A 19,273-nucleotide genomic window follows, 5' to 3' on the forward strand; every position below is an offset into this window, starting at 1 on the left:
CTAGATCATAACTCGACATCATATAGTCACATACATCAAGTCAAACACGTGAATCAAGTGGACAAGTAGTATTATATATAACTAGATCATAACCCGACATCATATAGTCACATACAATCAAGTCAAACACATGAATCAAGTGGACAAGTAGTATTATATATAACTAGATCATAACCCGACATCATATAGTCACATACAATCAAGTCCAAACACATGAATCAAGTGGACAAGTAGTATTATATATAACTAGATCATAACCCGACATCATATAGTCACATACAATCAAGTCAAACACGTGAATCAAGTGGACAAGTAGTATTATATATATAACTAGATCATAACCCGACATCATATAGTCACATACAATCAAGTCAAACACGTGAATCAAGTGGACAAGTAGTATTATATATAACTAGATCATAACTCGACATCATATAGTCCACATACAATCAAGTCAAACACGTGAATCAAGTGAGACAAGTAGTATTATATATAAACTAGATCATAACCGACATCATATAGTCACATACAATCAAGTCAAACACGTGAATCAAAGTGGACAAGTAGTATTATATATAACTAGATCATAACTCGACATCATATAGTCACATACAATCAAGTCAAACACGTGAATCAAGTGAACAAGTAGTATTATATATAACTAGATCATAACCCGACATCATATAGTCACATACAATCAAGTCAAAACACGTGAATCAAGTGGACAAGTAGTATTATATATAACTAGATCATAACTCGACATCATATAGTCACATACAATCAAGTCAAACACGTGAATCAAGTGGACAAGTAGTATTATATAACTAGATCATAACCCGACATCATATAGTCACATACAATCAAGTCAAACACGTGAATCAAGTGGACAAGTAGTATTATATATAACTAGATCATAACCCGACATCATATAGTCACATACAATCAAGTCAAACACGTGAATCAAGTGGACAAGTAGTATTATAAAGATTAAACTAGATCATAAATATAACATATACCCAACATCACATACATCAAGTCAAACACGTGAATCAAGTGGACAATAGTATTATATATAATAGATCATAACTCGACATCATATAGTCACATACAATCAAGTCAAACACGTGAATCAAGTGGACAAGTAGTATTATATATAACTAGATCATAAACCCGACATCATATAGTCACATACAATCAAGTCAAACACGTGAATCAAGTGGACAAGTAGTATTATATATAACTAGATCATAACCCGACATCATATAGTCACATACAATCAAGTCAAACACGTGAATCAAGTGGACAAGTAGTATTATATATAACTAGATCATAACCGACATTCATATAGTCACATACAATCAAGTCAAACACGTGAATCAAGTGGACAAGTAGTATTATATATAACTAGATCATAACCGACATCATATAGTCACATACAATCAAGTCAAACACGTGAATCAAGTGGACAAGTAGTATTATATATAACTAGATCATAACCCGACATCATATAGTCACATACAATCAAGTCAAACACGTGAATCAAGTGGACAAGTAGTATTATATATAACTAGATCATAACCGACATCATATAGTCACATACAATCAAGTCAAACACGTGAATCAAGTGGACAAGTAGTATTATATATAACTAGATCATAACTCGACATCATATAGTCACATACAATCAAGTCAAACACGTGAATCAAGTGGACAAGTAGTATTATATATAACTAGATCATAACCGACATCATATAGTCACATACAATCAAGTCAAACACGTGAATCAAGTGGACAAGTAGTATTATATATAACTAGATCATAACCCGACATCATATAGTCACATACAATCAAGTCAAACACGTGAATCAAGTGGACAAGTAGTATTATATATAACTAGATCATAACCCGACATCATATAGTCACATACAATCAAGTCAAACACGTGAATCAAGTGGACAAGTAGTATTATATATAACTAGATCATAACCGACATCATATAGTCACATACAATCAAGTCAAACACGTGAATCAAGTGGACAAGTAGTATTATATATAACTAGATCATAACCCGACATCATATAGTCACATACAATCAAGTCAAACACGTGAATCAAGTGGACAAGTAGTATTATATATAACTAGATCATAACCCGACATCATATAGTCACATACAATCAAGTCAAACACGTGAATCAAGTGGACAAGTAGTATTATATATAACTAGATCATAACCCGACATCATATAGTCACATACAATCAAGTCAAACACGTGAATCAAGTGGACAAGTTGACAGTAGTATTATATATAACTAGATCATAACCGACATCATATAGTCACATACAATCAAGTCAAACACGTGAATCAAGTGGACAAGTAGTATTATATATAACTAGATCATAACCGACATCATATAGTCACATACAATCAAGTCAAACACGTGAATCAAGTGGACAAGTAGTATTATATATAACTAGATCATAACTCGACATCATATAGTCACATACAATCAAGTCAAACACGTGAATCAAGTGGACAAGTAGTATTATATATAACTAGATCATAACCGACATCATATAGTCACATACAATCAAGTCAAACACGTGAATCAAGTGGACAAGTAGTATTATATATAACTAGATCATAACTCGACATCATATAGTCACATACAATCAAGTCAAACACACGTGAATCAAGTGGACAAGTAGTATTATATATAACTAGATCATAACTCGACATCATATAGTCACATACAATCAAGTCAAACACGTGAATCAAGTGGACAAGTAGTATTATATATAACTAGATCATAACCCGACATCATATAGTCACATACAATCAAGTCAAACACGTGAATCAAGTGGACAAGTAGTATTATATATAACTAGATCATAACCTCGACATCATATAGTCACATACAATCAAGTCAAACACGTGAATCAAGTGGACAAGTAGTATTATATATATAACTAGATCATAACCCGACATCATATAGTCACATACAATCAAGTCAAACACGTGAATCAAGTGGACAAGTAGTATTATATATATAACTAGATCATAACCCGACATCATATAGTCACATACAATCAAGTCAAACACGTGAATCAAGTGGACAAGTAGTATTATATATAACTAGATCATAACTCGACATCATATAGTCACATACAATCAAGTCAAACACGTGAATCAAGTGGACAAGTAGTATTATATATAACTAGATCATAACTCGACATCATATAGTCACATACAATCAAGTCAAACACGTGAATCAAGTGGACAAGTAGTATTATATATAACTAGATCATAACCCGACATCATATAGTCACATACAATCAAGTCAAACACGTGAATCAAGTGGACAAGTAGTATTATATATAACTAGATCATAACCGACATCATTATAGTCACATACAATCAAGTCAAACACGTGAATCAAGTGGACAAGTAGTATTATATATAACTAGATCATAACCCGACATCATATAGTCACATACAATCAAGTCAAACACGTGAATCAAGTGGACAAGTAGTATTATATATAACTAGATCATAACTCGACATCATATAGCCACATACAATCAAGTCAAACACGTGAATCAAGTGGACAAGTAGTATTATATATAACTAGATCATAACTCGACATCATATAGTCACATACAATCAAGTCAAACACGTGAATCAAGTGGACAAGTAGTATTATATATAACTAGATCATAACCCGACATCATATAGTCACATACAATCAAGTCAAACACGTGAATCAAGTGGACAAGTAGTATTATATATAACTAGATCATAACCCGACATCATATAGCCACATACAATCAAGTCAAACACGTGAATCAAGTGGACAAGTAGTATTATATATAACTAGATCATAACCCGACATCATATAGCCACATACAATCAAGTCAAACACGTGAATCAAGTGGACAAGTAGTATTATATATAACTAGATCATAACTCGACATCATATAGTCACATACAATCAAGTCAAACACATGAATCAAGTGGACAAGTAGTATTATATATAACTAGATCATAACCCGACATCATATAGTCACATACAATCAAGTCAAACACGTGAATCAAGTGGACAAGTAGTATTATATATAACTAGATCATAACTCGACATCATATAGTCACATACAATCAAGTCAAACACATGAATCAAGTGGACAAGTAGTATTATATATAACTAGATCATAACTCGACATCATATAGTCACATACAATCAAGTCAAACACGTGAATCAAGTGGACAAGTAGTTATATATAACTAGATCATAACTCGACATCATATAGTCACATACAATCAAGTCAAACACGTGAATCAAGTGGACAAGTAGTATTATATATAACTAGATCATAACCGACATCATATAGTCACATACAATCAAGTCAAACACGTGAATCAAGTGGACAAGTAGTATATTATATAACTAGATCATATAACCGACATCATATAGTCACATACAATCAAGTCAAACACGTGAATCAAGTGGACAAGTAGTATTATATATAACTAGATCATAACCCGACATCATATAGTCACATACAATCAAGTCAAACACGTGAATCAAGTGGACAAGTAGTATTATATATAACTAGATCATAACCCGACATCATATAGTCACATACAATCAAGTCAAACACGTGAATCAAGTGGACAAGTAGTATTATATATAACTAGATCATAACTCGACATCATATAGTCACATACAATCAAGTCAAACACGTGAATCAAGTGGACAAGTAGTATTATATATAACTAGATCATAACTCGACATCATATAGTCACATACAATCAAGTCAAACACGTGAATCAAGTGGACAAGTAGTATTATATATAACTAGATCATAACTCGACATCATATAGTCACATACAATCAAGTCAAACACGTGAATCAAGTGGACAAGTAGTATTATTATATTACTAGATCATAACCCGACATCATATAGTCACATACAATCAAGTCAAACACGTGAATCAAGTGGACAAGTAGTATTATATATAACTAGATCATAACCCGACATCATATAGTCACATACAATCAAGTCAAACACGTGAATCAAGTGGACAAGTAGTATTATATATAACTAGATCATAACCCGACATCATATAGTCACATACAATCAAGTCAAACACGTGAATCAAGTGGACAAGTAGTATTATATATAACTAGATCATAACCCGACATCATATAGTCACATACAATCAAGTCAAACACGTGAATCAAGTGGACAAGTAGTATTATATATAACTAGATCATAACCCGACATCATATAGTCACATACAATCAAGTCAAACACGTGAATCAAGTGGACAAGTAGTATTATATATAACTAGATCATAACCCGACATCATATAGTCACATACAATCAAGTCAAACACGTGAATCAAGTGGACAAGTAGTATTATATATAACTAGATCATAACCCGACATCATATAGTCACATACAATCAAGTCAAACACATGAATCAAGTGGACAAGTAGTATTATATATAACTAGATCATAACTCGACATCATATAGTCACATACAATCAAGTCAAACACGTGAATCAAGTGGACAAGTAGTATTATATATAACTAGATCATAACTCGACATCATATAGTCACATACAATCAAGTCAAACACGTGAATCAAGTGGACAAGTAGTATTATATATAACTAGATCATAACTCGACGACATATAGTCACATACAATCAAGTCAAACACGTGAATCAAGTGAACAAGTAGTAGTATATAACTAGATCATAACCCGACATCATATAGTCACATACAATCAAGTCAAACACGTGAATCAAGTGGACCAAGTAGTTATTATATATAACTAGATCATAACCCGACATCATATAGTCACATACAATCAAGTCAAACACGTGAATCAAGTGGACAAGTAGTATTATATATAACTAGATCATAACCGACATCATATATAGTCACATACAATCAAGTCAAACACGTGAATCAAGTGGACAAGTAGTATTATATATAACTAGATCATAACCCGACATCATATAGTCACATACAATCAAGTCAAACACGTGAATCAAGTGGACAAGTAGTATTATATATAACTAGATCATAACCCGACATCATATAGTCACATACAATCAAGTCAAACACGTGAATCAAGTGGACAAGTAGTATTATATATAACTAGATCATAACTCGACATCATATAGTCACATACAATCAAGTCAAACACGTGAATCAAGTGGACAAGTAGTATTATATATAACTAGATCATAACTCGACATCATATAGTCACATACAATCAAGTCAAACACGTGAATCAAGTGGACAAGTAGTAGTATATAACTAGATCATAACTCGACATCATATAGTCACATACAATCAAGTCAAACACGTGAATCAAGTGGACAAGTAGTATTATATATAACTAGATCATAACCCGACATCATATAGTCACATACATCAAGTCAAACACGTGAATCAAGTGGACAAGTAGTATTATATATAACTAGATCATAACCCGACATCATATAGTCACATACAATCAAGTCAAACACGTGAATCAAGTGGACAAGTAGTATTATATATAACTAGATCATAACCCGACATCATATAGTCACATACAATCAAGTCAAACACATGAATCAAGGTGGACAAGTAGTATTATATATAACTAGATCATAACCCGACATCATATAGTCACATACATCAAGTCAAACACGTGAATCAAGTGGACAAGTAGTATTATATATAACTAGATCATAACCCGACATCATATAGTCACATACAATCAAGTCAAACACGTGAATCAAGTGGACAAGTAGTATTATATATAACTAGATCATAACCCGACATCATATAGTCACATACAATCAAGTCAAACACATGAATCAAGTGGACAAGTAGTATTATATATAACTAGATCATAACCCGACATCATATAGTCACATACAATCAAGTCAAACACGTGAATCAAGTGGACAAGTAGTATTATATATAACTAGATCATAACTCGACATCATATAGTCACATACAATCAAGTCAAACACATGAATCAAGTGGACAAGTAGTATTATATATAACTAGATCATAACTCGACATCATATAGTCACATACAATCAAGTCAAACACGTGAATCAAGTGGACAAGTAGTATTATATATAACTAGATCATAACCCGACATCATATAGTCACATACAATCAAGTCAAACACGTGAATCAAGTGGACAAGTAGTATTATATATAACTAGATCATAACCCGACATCATATAGTCACATACAATCAAGTCAAACACGTGAATCAAGTGGACAAGTAGTATTATATATAACTAGATCATAACCCGACATCATATAGTCACATACAATCAAGTCAAACACGTGAATCAAGTGGACAAGTAGTATTATATATAACTAGATCATAACCCGACATCATATAGCCACATACAATCAAGTCAAACACGTGAATCAAGTGGACAAGTAGTATTATATATAACTAGATCATAACTCGACATCATATAGTCACATACAATCAAGTCAAACACGTGAATCAAGTGGACAAGTAGTATTATATATAACTAGATCATAACTCGACATCATATAGTCACATACAATCAAGTCAAACACGTGAATCAAGTGGACAAAAGTAGTAGTATATATAACTAGATCATAACTCGACATCATATAGTCACATACAATCAAGTCAAACACGTGAATCAAGTGGACAAGTAGTATTATATATAACTAGATCATAACCGACATCATATAGTCACATACAATCAAGTCAAACACGTGAATCAAGTGGACAAGTAGTATTATATATAACTAGATCATAACTCGACATCATATAGCCACATACAATCAAGTCAAACACGTGAATCAAGTGGACAAGTAGTATTATATATAACTAGATCATAACCGACATCATATAGTCACATACAATCAAGTCAAACACGTGAATCAAGTGGACAAGTAGTATTATATATAACTAGATCATAACTCGACATCATATAGTCACATACAATCAAGTCAAACACGTGAATCAAGTGGACAAGTAGTATTATATATAACTAGATCATAACCCGACATCATATAGTCACATACAATCAAGTCAAACACGTGAATCAAGTGGACAAGTAGTATATATATAACTAGATCATAACCGACATCATATAGTCACATACAATCAAGTCAAACACGTGAATCAAGTGGACAAGTAGTATTATATATAATATATAACTAGATCATAACCCGACATCATATAGTCACATACAATCAAGTCAAACACGTGAATCAAGTGGACAAGTAGTATTATATATAACTAGATCATAACCCGACATCATATAGTCACATACAATCAAGTCAAACACGTGAATCAAGTGGACAAGTAGTATTATATATAACTAGATCATAACCCGACATCATATAGTCACATACAATCAAGTCAAACACGTGAATCAAGTGGACAAGTAGTATTATATATAACTAGATCATAACCCGACATCATATAGTCACATACAATCAAGTCAAACACGTGAATCAAGTGGACAAGTAGTATTATATATAACTAGATCATAACTCGACATCATATAGTCACATACAATCAAGTCAAACACGTGAATCAAGTGGACAAGTAGTATTATATATAACTAGATCATAACCCGACATCATATAGTCACATACAATCAAGTCAAACACGTGAATCAAGTGGACAAGTAGTATTATATATAACTAGATCATAACCCGACATCATATAGTCACATACAATCAAGTCAAACACGTGAATCAAGTGGACAAGTAGTATTATATATAACTAGATCATAACTCGACATCATATAGTCACATACAATCAAGTCAAACACGTGAATCAAGTGGACAAGTAGTATTATATATAACTAGATCATAACTCGACATCATATAGCCACATACATCAAGTCAAACACGTGAATCAAGTGGACAAGTAGTATTATATATAACTAGATCATAACTCGACATCATATAGTCACATACAATCAAGTCAAACACGTGAATCAAGTGGACAAGTAGTATTATATATAACTAGATCATAACTCGACATCATATAGTCACATACAATCAAGTCAAACACGTGAATCAAGTGGACAAGTAGTATTATATATAACTAGATCATAACCCGACATCATATAGTCACATACAATCAAGTCAAACACGTGAATCAAGTGGACAAGTAGTATTATATATAACTAGATCATAACCGACGACATCATATAGTCACATACATCAAGTCAAACACGTGAATCAAGTGGACAAGTAGTATTATATATAACTAGATCATAACCCGACATCATATAGTCACATACAATCAAGTCAAACACGTGAATCAAGTGGACAAGTAGTATTATATATAACTAGATCATAACCCGACATCATATAGTCACATACAATCAAGTCAAACACGTGAATCAAGTGGACAAGTAGTATTATATATAACTAGATCATAACCCGACATCATATAGTCACATACAATCAAGTCAAACACATACGTGAATCAAGTGGACAAGTAGTATTATATATAACTAGATCATAACCCGACATCATATAGTCACATACAATCAAGTCAAACACGTGAATCAAGTGGACAAGTAGTATTATATATAACTAGATCATAACCCGACATCATATAGTCACATACAATCAAGTCAAACACGTGAATCAAGTGGACAAGTAGTATTATATATAACTAGATCATAACTCGACATCATATAGTCACATACAATCAAGTCAAACACGTGAATCAAGTGGACAAGTAGTATTATATATAACTAGATCATAACCCGACATCATATAGTCACATACAATCAAGTCAAACACGTGAATCAAGTGGACAAGTAGTATTATATATAACTAGATCATAACCGACATCATATAGTCACATACAATCAAGTCAAACACGTGAATCAAGTGGACAAGTAGTATTATATATAACTAGATCATAACCCGACATCATATAGTCACATACAATCAAGTCAAACACGTGAATCAAGTGGACAAAGTATATTATATATAACTAGATCATAACCCGACATCATATAGTCACACATACAATCAAGTCAAACACGTGAATCAAGTGGACAAGTAGTATTATATATAACTAGATCATAACCCGACATCATATAGTCACATACAATCAAGTCAAACACGTGAATCAAGTGGACAAGTAGTATTATATATAACTAGATCATAACCCGACATCATATAGTCACATACAATCAAGTCAAACACATGAATCAAGTGGACAAGTAGTATTATATATAACTAGATCATAACCCGACATCATATAGTCACATACAATCAAGTCAAACACGTGAATCAAGTGGACAAGTAGTATTATATATAACTAGATCATAACCCGACATCATATAGTCACATACAATCAAGTCAAACACGTGAATCAAGTGGACAAGTAGTATTATATATAACTAGATCATAACCCGACATCATATAGTCACATACAATCAAGTCAAACACGTGAATCAAGTGGACAAGTAGTACTATATATAACTAGATCATAACTCGACATCATATAGTCACATACAATCAAGTCAAACACGTGAATCAAGTGGACAAGTAGTATTATATATAACTAGATCATAACCGACATCATATAGTCACATACAATCAAGTCAAACACGTGAATCAAGTGGACAAGTAGTATTATATATAACTAGATCATAACTCGACATCATATAGTCACATACAATCAAGTCAAACACGTGAATCAAGTGGACAAGTAGTATTATATATAACTAGATCATAACCCGACATCATATAGTCACATACAATCAAGTCAAACACGTGAATCAAGTGGACAAGTAGTATTATATATAACTAGATCATAACTCGACATCATATAGCCACATACAATCAAGTCAAACACGTGAATCAAGTGGACAAGTAGTATTATATATAACTAGATCATAACCCGACATCATATAGTCACATACAATCAAGTCAAACACGTGAATCAAGTGGACAAGTAGTATTATATATAACTAATAGATCATAACCGACATCATATAGTCACATACAATCAAGTCAAACACGTGAATCAAGTGGACAAGTAGTATTATATATAACTAGATCATAACCCGACATCATATAGTCACATACAATCAAGTCAAACACGTGAATCAAGTGGACAAGCAGAATTATATATAACTAGATCATAACTCGACATCATATAGTCACATACAATCAAGTCAAACACGTGAATCAAGTGGACAAGTAGTATTATATATAACTAGATCATAACTCGACATCATATAGCCACATACATCAAGTCAAACACGTGAATCAAGTGGACAAGTAGTATTATATATAACTAGATCATAACCCGACATCATATAGTCACATACAATCAAGTCAAACACGTGAATCAAGTGGACAAGTAGTATTATATATAACTAGATCATAACCCGACATCATATAGTCACATACAATCAAGTCAAACACGTGAATCAAGTGGACAAGTAGTATTATATATAACTAGATCATAACCCGACATCATATAGTCACATACAATCAAGTCAAACACGTGAATCAAGTGGACAAGTAGTATTATATATAACTAGATCATAACCCGACATCATATAGTCACATACAATCAAGTCAAACACGTGAATCAAGTGGACAAGTAGTATTATATATAACTAGATCATAACTCGACATCATATAGCCACATACAATCAAGTCAAACACGTGAATCAAGTGGACAAGTAGTATTATATATAACTAGATCATAACCGACATCATATAGCCACATACATCAAGTCAAACACGTGAATCAAGTGGACAAGTAGTATTATATATAACTAGATCATAACCCGACATCATATAGTCACATACAATCAAGTCAAACACGTGAATCAAGTGGACAAGTAGTATTATATATAACTAGATCATAACCCGACATCATATAGTCACATACAATCAAGTCAAACACGTGAATCAAGTGGACAAGTAGTATTATATATAACTAGATCATAACTCGACATCATATAGTCACATACAATCAAGTCAAACACGTGAATCAAGTGGACAAGTAGTATTATATATAACTAGATCATAACTCGACATCATATAGTCACATACAATCAAGTCAAACACGTGAATCAAGTGGACAAGTAGTATTATATATATAACTAGATCATAACTCGACATCATATAGTCCACATACAATCAAGTCAAACACGTGAATCAAGTGGACAAGTAGTATTATATATAACTAGATCATAACTCGACATCATATAGCCACATACAATCAAGTCAAACACGTGAATCAAGTGGACAAGTAGTATTATATATAACTAGATCATAACTCGACATCATATAGCCACATACAATCAAGTCAAACACGTGAATCAAGGTGGACAAGTAGTATTATATATATAACTAGATCATAACTCGACATCATATAGCCACATACAATCAAGTCAAACACGTGAATCAAGTGGACAAGTAGTATTATATATAACTAGATCATAACTCGACATCATATAGTCACATACAATCAAGTCAAACACGTGAATCAAGTGGACAAGTAGTATTATATATAACTAGATCATAACTCGACATCATATAGTCACATACAATCAAGTCAAACACGTGAATCAAGTGGACAAGTAGTATTATATATAACTAGATCATAACTCGACATCATATAGTCACATACAATCAAGTCAAACACGTGAATCAAGTGGACAAGTAGTAGTATATAACTAGATCATAACTCGACATCATATAGTCACATACAATCAAGTCAAACACGTGAATCAAGTGGACAAGTAGTATTATATATAACTAGATCATAACTCGACATCATATAGTCACATACAATCAAGTCAAACACGTGAATCAAGTGGACAAGTAGTATTATATATAACTAGATCATAACTCGACATCATATAGTCACATACAATCAAGTCAAACACGTGAATCAAGTGGACAAGTAGTATTATATATAACTAGATCATAACTCGACATCATATAGTCACATACAATCAAGTCAAACACGTGAATCAAGTGGACAAGTAGTATTATATATAACTAGATCATAACTCGACGACATATAGTCACATACAATCAAGTCAAACACGTGAATCAAGTGGACAAGTAGTAGTATATAACTAGATCATAACTCGACATCATATAGTCACATACAATCAAGTCAAACACATGAATCAAGTGGACAAGTAGTATTATATATAACTAGATCATAACCCGACATCATATAGTCACATACAATCAAGTCAAACACGTGAATCAAGTGGACAAGTAGTATTATATATAACTAGATCATAACTCGACATCATATAGCCACATACATCAAGTCAAACACGTGAATCAAGTGGACAAGTAGTATTATATATAACTAGATCATAACCCGACATCATATAGTCACATACAATCAAGTCAAACACGTGAATCAAGTGGACAAGCATAATTATATAACTAGATCATAACCCGACATCATATAGCCACATACAATCAAGTCAAACACGTGAATCTAGTGGACAAGTAGTATTATATATAACTAGATCATAACCCGACATCATATAGTCACATACATCAAGTCAAACACGTGAATCAAGTGGACAAGCATAATTATATAACTAGATCATAACCCGACATCATATAGCCACATACAATCAAGTCAAACACGTGAATCAAGTGGACAAGTAGTATTATATAACAAGATTATAACTCGACATCATATAGCCACATACATTCAAGTCAAACACGTGAATCAAGTGAACAAGTAGTATTATATAACTAGATTATAACTCGACATCATATAGCCACATACATCAAGTCAAACACATAAATCAAGTGAACAAGTAGTATTATATATAACTAGATCATAACCCGACATCATATAGTCACATACAATCAAGTCAAACACGTGAATCAAGTGGACAAGCAGAATTATATAACTAGATCATAACTCGACATCATATAGTCACATACAATCAAGTCAAACACGTGAATCAAGTGGACAAGTAGTATTATATATAACTAGATCATAACTCGACATCATATAGCCACATACAATCAAGTCAAACACGTGAATCAAGTGGACAAGTAGTATTATATAACAAGATTATAACTCGACATCATATAGCCACATACATTCAAGTCAAACACGTGAATCAAGTGAACAAGTAGTATTATATAACTAGATTATAACTCGACATCATATAGCCACATACATCAAGTCAAACACATAAATCAAGTGAACAAGTAGTATTATATATAACTAGATCATAACCCGACATCATATAGTCACATACAATCAAGTCAAACACGTGAATCAAGTGGACAAGCAGAATTATATAACTAGATCATAACTCGACATCATATAGTCACATACAATCAAGTCAAACACGTGAATCAAGTGGACAAGTAGTATTATATATAACTAGATCATAACTCGACATCATATAGCCACATACATCAAGTCAAACACGTGAATCAAGTGGACAAGTAGTAGTATATAACTAGATCATAACTCGACATCATATAGCCACATACATCAAGTCAAACACGTGAATCAAGTGGACAAGTAGTATTATATATAAGTAGATCATAACCCGACATCATATAGTCACATACAATCAAGTCAAACACGTGAATCAAGTGATGAATGTGTTTCGCGTGATTTTACACAGGGCCCGGCAACATAAAACTATTCTCAGACAGATTTTTTACTCAAGTATATGATTTTACATGGCCTTGAGTAAAAGATCTGTCTGAGATTGTTTTATGGTGCCAGGCCTTGGTCATTAAACTAATGGATGTATCATCGTTTATCATACTATAAAACACAACTAGTCTCCAATGCCAATACTACTGAGGTGATGTGATACCGGCTGGTGACACCATGACGTCACTTTCCAATCAACCTAACGTGATCCATGACCCCGTGGTACCCGCCATGGGAGGGGGCGTGGTCTTCACACATGACTGGACGGGGTCGCTGGAAAATAACAGGTTCAACAGAGTTTTAACATTTCAATTTAAATGTATGGACGAATCATTAACTAATTTCATCGATCCACGCTCTTTTAAATGAACTCCTTCGGTCAGAGATACAACACAAAAGTGTCTTATTAATGCTATTGTCATAAAACTATATATTTTAGCGATGATCTTTATGTAGACGATTTTTACGTTAACAAAAGTCCGTAAAATATCATTTGTTATCATACTAGTAATTTGGGTTACCCTTGTATACTCAAATATGATGATATGCCAAAAAGGGTCTCCAATAGAAAATGTTCACGGTATATCAAATGTCAAAAGAATCACGTAAAACTACTGATGAATTTATATAAACTGAATAATTGTTTGTCTAAGCTAAAGCTCACCTCAGTTCACAGATGTACAGGCCGTTATTGTAACAAGACGTGTCCGCGAAGAGGAAATCCACCTGATTGAACAATGCTAAACAGGAGTTTCCAGTCAAATTACTTGGTTTACCGGAACCCCAGGCGAAGTAAGTAATTGGAGTCCGATCTATGTTCCTTACCCATTGGCTAATTCCGTTACTTTGACTACGTGTACCATCTATCCAGTAGTATTGTTTGGCCGTAGCATCTTTAGAACATAAATAATAGTCTTATTAAATATCAGTGGACAATCTTCAGATATTTTCAGTCCATTGACCACGTTACTGTCTTTTGTTGTTACAGCAAACACATGAAGCCATTCGGGTTTAAGACGAAATCATCAACAAAAACAAGTCCCAAAAGTAATTATCTATCTCAAACTGTGTACAAGTAGAGAACGCAGAAATCGATACGTCATCAACTTACGTGTATGACGTATCGACCCTGTTAGGCTTGGTCATGTGACTACTATTATTCCGAATATCAATCTATCCATTCAAATCATAGCATTTGCAACGTCAGATTTTGTGGTGAAAAAACCAGTACCAGTATTTGTGGAATTCTGGAAGGTAATAAGGGCCTGAACTAGGATTATACCTAGGACGAATGTGTTTATAAGATGGAGATGAACATAGATAACATGCTTACAGCCTTTATTTAAGCATTGAAGTCACTATTTTTTAATTTCATCGGGGTATGAAAGAAATTTTGTTTGCAAACTGTGTGAATCCGCGTAGCGGATTCTCACAAAAGTTTGCAAACAAAATTTATTTCATACCCCGATGAAATTAAAAAATAGTGACTTCAATGCTTAAAATTAATTTTCCAGGCTACTTTATAAAATGAAATACGTTTACACGTAAGATTCCATTGATTTTTTCCAAGGAATTATTTTTTCCAAATCAATACGCAACGTCAATGTTTCTATTGTGACGTCACGATAACGTCTGGATTTCCGCGCCATTCTCGGATTTTTTTTTCATCGTGGAATGAAAACAATGAATAGGCCAATCAGAAAGCCAGTAACAAAGAGAAAATTAATTATTTTAAATTGACAGATAGACCAAAACGATCACAAGTGAGAATTGGATACAAAACAGCACGGAGAGCTAAGAGGGTTAAATTGCCTTATGTCTGATGCTGCCAAGATAATCATGACTAACGCAGGGCTTACCTGTAGGAAATCGCTTGACAATTTCTCTGAGGAACTTCATCTCTTGGACATCATCCACTTGGGCCAGAGTGGCATTGTTTGTTAGACAATATATCTACAATAAAGCGCTGTAAACATGACTATATTTGCGTGATGATTTTATGTCAGATAAAACCTCTGGTGGTCTGACAGTTATAGTGTTTGCATCTATAGTGATAGAGTGGTTGAATTAGCTTTGTTAAAAATATTAGACTTAGTTTCCAATCTGCGGAAAAGTCGACATTTATAGTAAATGAAAACAATACGAAACAATAGGTAAATAGAACGGATAAAACTATTTGAATTAAGAAACCAATCTCATAGAGTACATCAAATAGAAATCACTTCTTGCTTATCCTTAGCACGAAACGTAAATGTATTGTAAAATCCCAAATTACACATCGCCCGTAGCATTATACTTCTGATCGACTGTGACTTTTTCTCAGAATTTTAAATGAGGCCCTAAACTACCCAGAAACGTAACACACGGTAACCATCCCAATTACTGACCCTGACCACAGTTTGTGTTGATATTGGACACGTACCACTGAATCGCCACTAGCGTGAAGTTCCGTAGAAATAAAATAACAGGAGTTCCCTCGACGGATCCAGCCATCAGGACATACAGCAAGGACTGAAAAAGACAGGTCGTTTTATAGGGTCGAAGTAACCTGGACTTTAACTATTCTTGAATGAGAGTCTTGAATAGATTGTATGGATAATTGTGATTGTCTTTAACTATCCTTGAATGGGAGTCTTGAATAGATTGTATGGATATTTGTGATTGTCTTTAACTATCCTTGAATGGGAGTCTTGAATAGATTGTATGGATATTTGTGATTGTCTTTAACTATTCTTGAATGAGAGTCTTGAATAGATTGTATGGATATTTGTGATTGTCTTTAACTATTCTTGAATGAGAGTCTTGAATAGATTGTATGGATATTTGTGATTGTCTTTAACTATTCTTGAATGAGAGTCTTGAATAGATTGTATGGATATTTGTGATTGTCTTTAACTATTCTTGAATGAGAGTCTTGAATAGATTGTATGGATATTTGTGATTGTCTTTAACTATTCTTGAATGAGAGTCTTGAATAGATTGTATGGATATTTGTGATTGTCTTTAACTATTCTTGAATGAGAGTCTTGAATAGATTGTATGGATATTTGTGATTGTCTTTAACTATTCTTGAATGAGAGTCTTGAATAGATTGTATGGATATTTGTGATTGTCTTTAACTATTCTTGAATGAGAGTCTTGAATAGATTGTATGGATATTTGTGATTGTCTTTAACTATTCTTGAATGAGAGTCTTGAATAGATTGTATGGATATTTGTGATTGTCTCCCTCGTTATGTCCGACATGGTATTCTGTTCAACAAGATGACACACAAAAGTCCGTCCACTATACTCCAGGGGAGTATAACTGACTCATAGTAAAACTGGAGGCAACCGAACAGAACAGGTAATTACTCATTTGATGCAAATTTAGTACACCGTGGTTGACTTTGTGACTTTGAAGTTGGGTGTCGGTCTTTCTGTATTCTTCAAATGAAGTCTCTGCAGGCCTGTGACTGGGTCAGATTTGTTCTCATGAGCTGCCTTCAGTTTGACTATGAGATTGTTCAGGGGTGGATATAACGTCAATTATAGTAACCCTTGTAGTTGCGAGAAAAGTCCTATAAAATCACGAGATCTGGACAAATCAGAAGTTACGATAACAGAAGAAGAAATGATGTATTTTATGACTAATAAAGTCAGATCAAACAACATGAAGTAGTAGCCAATTTATTTGAAGATTTCCTGTGAACCACAAGCAATTGCAATCGTCGAGACAAATAACAATGAATCTGGATTATTATTCAAAAGTTATAACAGAAATGCAAGTGACACCATTATCTTAACTAAGACGTTTAACCAAATACAACATATCAAAAAGATATTATTCAAAGTGGCATTGTCATCTTCACCAACTACTCAGAACTGAACGTGAGACAATTTGTGCCGGAAATACACATACAATGTATATATGTAGTAGATAAAGAACGTTGCTATCACTTCACCTGACCGTCGAAATTAAATCGGGAATCGTCGACACTTTCCGTAAACTAGACCGAATAATCTCCGGAAAGTTTGTGATTCTCATGCTGACGAATAATACCGATTGTTTCCGATCAAAATAAAAACTAATTGTCGTGTGAATTTCATGTTACACGTATGACGATGTCAGACTGAATAGATTACGGTCTGAGATTAATTAGTCATATGAAACCTACATACACTACTATAAGTTATCTTACCACATTGTATAAGTCCGAGTAGGAGAAGGACATTCCAGAGTGACATCATTACATTACCACTCTACCGGCCTGTTGTATTCTCATTGATAAGACGATATGGCGATAAGTTTGGATCTGTCTAGCTTATAATATTGTTATACTGTAGTTTACCACTGCTATTTCTAATCCTTTTAAGATAACATTTGTTTTCTTAAGAAATCAATTGAAAATCAACAGTTTTGATGATAGCAGCCAGAGGCTGTATAACTAATTATAATAATATTGTTACATAATGAACAAATATTCATTTCTATTTTTAATACATGTATAGATAGAAATATTTATTGGTGGATTTGCTTAGAATATTGTAAACACATATATTTTTTTTATTT

General features: G+C 33.1%; 1 protein-coding gene across 1 annotated transcript; it reads right to left on the bottom strand.

Moving 5' to 3' along the window:
- Positions 1–14,915: 14,915 nt before the first annotated feature.
- On the bottom strand, positions 14,916–19,019 carry LOC138326552 (C-type lectin domain family 17, member A-like). The gene is made up of 5 exons (XM_069272649.1): positions 18,903–19,019; positions 17,144–17,232; positions 16,581–16,674; positions 15,386–15,614; positions 14,916–14,994 (listed from the first exon to the last, which is right to left on the bottom strand). The coding sequence occupies exons 1-5, from the start codon at positions 18,949–18,951 to the stop codon at positions 14,916–14,918; spliced, it is 540 nt and encodes a 179-aa protein (XP_069128750.1). The 5' UTR covers positions 18,952–19,019.
- Between the last annotated feature and the right edge of the window lie 254 nt (positions 19,020–19,273).

This window comes from Argopecten irradians, chromosome 6 (genome assembly GCF_041381155.1).
Source record: "Argopecten irradians isolate NY chromosome 6, Ai_NY, whole genome shotgun sequence".
In the NCBI taxonomy this organism is placed as follows: domain Eukaryota; kingdom Metazoa; phylum Mollusca; class Bivalvia; order Pectinida; family Pectinidae; genus Argopecten; species Argopecten irradians.

Bases quoted from the DNA above. Each gene is read 5' to 3' on its own strand.
- LOC138326552 (XM_069272649.1), bottom strand. From the start codon at position 18,951: ATGATGTCACTCTGGAATGTCCTTCTCCTACTCGGACTTATACAATGT. The intron at 17,233-18,902 runs GTAAGATAACTT...TGTCTTTTTCAG, and splicing joins ACTCGGACTTATACAATGTG to TCCTTGCTGTATGTCCTGAT. The intron at 14,995-15,385 runs GTGAGCTTTAGC...GTTATTTTCCAG, and splicing joins CTGTACATCTGTGAACTGAG to CGACCCCGTCCAGTCATGTG.